General features: G+C 41.4%; 1 protein-coding gene across 1 annotated transcript; it reads right to left on the bottom strand.

The window, feature by feature from the left end:
- Positions 1–6: 6 nt before the first annotated feature.
- Positions 7–2466, bottom strand: LOC107104964 (contactin-2-like). Its single transcript, XM_015405077.1, has 2 exons — positions 2302–2466; positions 7–280 (listed from the first exon to the last, which is right to left on the bottom strand). The coding sequence occupies exons 1-2, from the start codon at positions 2438–2440 to the stop codon at positions 180–182; spliced, it is 240 nt and encodes a 79-aa protein (XP_015260563.1). The 5' UTR covers positions 2441–2466; the 3' UTR covers positions 7–179.
- Positions 2467–2646: the final 180 nt, after the last annotated feature.

The raw sequence follows: 2646 nt of genomic DNA, 5'->3' as shown, positions 1-2646 counted from the left end.
GCGCGGTCTGAACGCAGCATCATGCCTCATCATGAGCGGCGATGGCTCCCATCACACGTAATCCCCTCAGCCTCTATTGCAGTGAGTTATTAAACTGTTGTTATCAGAAAATAAAAATCATTCTAACTGAAACCAAGTCCATCTGGAGCCTTGAGTTTATCGACAGTGACCATCGGGGATCAGGGGAAGGTGAGAGCGAGCAGAACCAAGCCAGCCGAGATGCAGGCATGCGATGCGTCCAGCGTGGAGCCGCCATCTTTCTGCACCATCATCCCAGTTCCTGCAAAGCAAACAAGCAGAAGATCGGCTCAGTTCAGATCGAGCGAAAAGAATCTCCGCCTTTAGGATAAATAATAAAGGATTATTTACAGACTTTATAATAAATTACCCAACGATATTTTATTATTTCAGTTGAATATTAATTCACTCATTTTAAATGAGCATTTGTTGCAGACTGTCAACATAAAAAAGGCTTAATTTAAATATCTCAAACTTGAATCTCTGATTAGAACCTTTTCTTTTCTTATCCTAACCTGTCAAAGAACTGTAAATATAAATCATGTAAAATAATAATCTTATCTGACATTAATGTTTGACTTTCTCTTTAAATGAAGCCAAAGTTCACTTGTTTTAGAACGTGAAATACTCGATAAATCCTGACGCACAGGCCCCGGTTAGAAGGACCTCCATGTTTCACGTATTTAGCTTCAGTCTAAACCTGCTGGAAAGTCTAGGAATAGATTTAGTTTTTTTCTTCTTTTTAATATGGGTTCTTTGTTCAAAGGAGAAAAGCTCTGAACAATGCGATCTTTACGGAGCGTTATTTTGGTTCTCCTTGCTTGACCTCATTCCTGACAGCATTTTAACATTAGCCCGGCTTGCTAACATCACTCCTGTCTCTATTCCGCCAAAAACTCTGGTCGTTTTCAATTCACCAGAACGCGATTACAGACTCGTGTTCTCGCCAAGTATGTTCTTGAGAAGAACGCAGGTAAGAACGGAGCACGCAGAATAAATCTGATTCTACTGATGACATCATCACATTCAAAGCTAGTCTGGAGTTTCATTTCACCTCCTGTTATTAATAGTCTCTATATAATAATAAATTAGACTTTTTTCATTTATTGGGGGAATAATAATGAACAATGTCAGATAAACACAAATCAAATGAATATTTTACTAAATAAAACAAAAATATCACCAAAATAGCCAGCGGTACTTCACACAAGGCTATGCGGAGAGCGCCGCTGAAGACGGGCTAACGTGTCAGACAAACGTTAACATTGTCAGGATTCCTGTCTGTGTTTGTCTCCCTTCCTCCACCAGGAGGCGCCTGGTTCTGGTCCGCCTCCCTACACACCTGCACAGAGTTACCTCATTAACGGAGCGCTCTTAAGCTGCTGACTGCCACTACCTCAACGCAAGACTGTTTGCCAGTTTTGGGAAGTCATCCTGCAAATTGGATGTTTCGGACCTTCTCTCCCTGGAAGGATCATCTGAGCTTCAAGCTGAGTTGAGGATTTAAACTGGAGTTTTGAATCAACTTTTCCTCAAGAGATTATTTGAGCTTCATACTGAGGAAGGGATTCATCTCCACTACGACCCGTTCAAGTACCGCAGGAAATCTGAGTGACAGTCAGCTTCTCTGTTCACCTAGAAACAAACGCATTCTGGGTAAAACCTGTTCCGCCCTCCACAGACAAACACTGGAACTACCGCACACAAACTGGAGTCAAAGAGTCAACAACTTCTCTGGAAACGTGAGTCAGCAACAAAATCCTCCTCTTCAAGTTCGAGAATCACATTTCCCACCGAGCCTGACCTGAACTAACCGCTGTGTCTTCCCCTCACCTTTCAGTTCCGGTTGAGAAGTGTTCAGAGCAACACTGGATTCTTCACAATCTCCTAAATAAACCTGTTAAACTTTTTCCCAGGTCGTTCTGTATTGGTTCCCTGCTTTTGGGTCAGATCTTAGTTAAAATCATGACAAACATTATCCAACACAGTCCGATAACATTAACGTTTATCTGACTGTGTTGATTATTTTCATAGATGCAGCCAGAGTTGGGGGGGGGGTTGGTTCATTCTGCTTTCTATGATTATGGATCATAATCTGGCCTCAGCTTTTTTATTTTCTATTTGCATATAATAATAATAACCCTTAAGCATCCTCAACATCGATCTTTCTTCTAGCATCTCTTCATTCCTGTGGATAAATTCTACTTCATCCAATAATCTGAGTTTAGGTTCCTACTAATCAACAGGAAGCACCAATCCAGGAATCCAGCTGCATCCTCCTACCAGAGTCCTGGGAAACGATGACTTCATGAGGCGGCCCGTCTCCACCCTCGCCGCAAGTCCGGATCTGCAGCACCACATAGCCATAGTCTTTAGGGAGAGGGAGGCTCAATGAGGTCTTTGTTTTGTCCAAAACCTTCATAACAGTCTGGTCTTCATGTTTGTACAAAACCTGAAAAACGAAATACAAGCAGGTCTCATAAAGGGAAAACTACAATTATCAGTAGTTTATGTAGTTATTAAGAACTGAGAGATCTGGAGGTTGCTGCACAGCAAGAAACTGAAATCTAAATAGGTAATTTCTTTCTTAAAATAAGTGCATTTTGTCTTGAATTGAGGATGTAAGTG

The sequence above is a fragment of the Cyprinodon variegatus genome, unplaced genomic scaffold (genome assembly GCF_000732505.1).
Source record: "Cyprinodon variegatus isolate N-32 unplaced genomic scaffold, C_variegatus-1.0 Scaffold1978, whole genome shotgun sequence".
NCBI classification, from domain to species: domain Eukaryota; kingdom Metazoa; phylum Chordata; class Actinopteri; order Cyprinodontiformes; family Cyprinodontidae; genus Cyprinodon; species Cyprinodon variegatus.
The sequence above is the reverse complement of the archived record's forward strand: the minus strand, read 5'-3'. Positions and strand labels throughout refer to the sequence as shown.

Excerpts from the sequence above, each read along its gene's own strand:
- LOC107104964 (XM_015405077.1), bottom strand. The coding sequence starts at position 2,440 with ATGAAGGTTTTGGACAAAACAAAGACCTCATTGAGCCTCCCTCTCCCT. Across the intron at positions 281-2,301 it reads CATCGTTTCCCAGGACTCTG|GAACTGGGATGATGGTGCAG; the intron begins GTAGGAGGATGC and ends TTTGCTTTGCAG.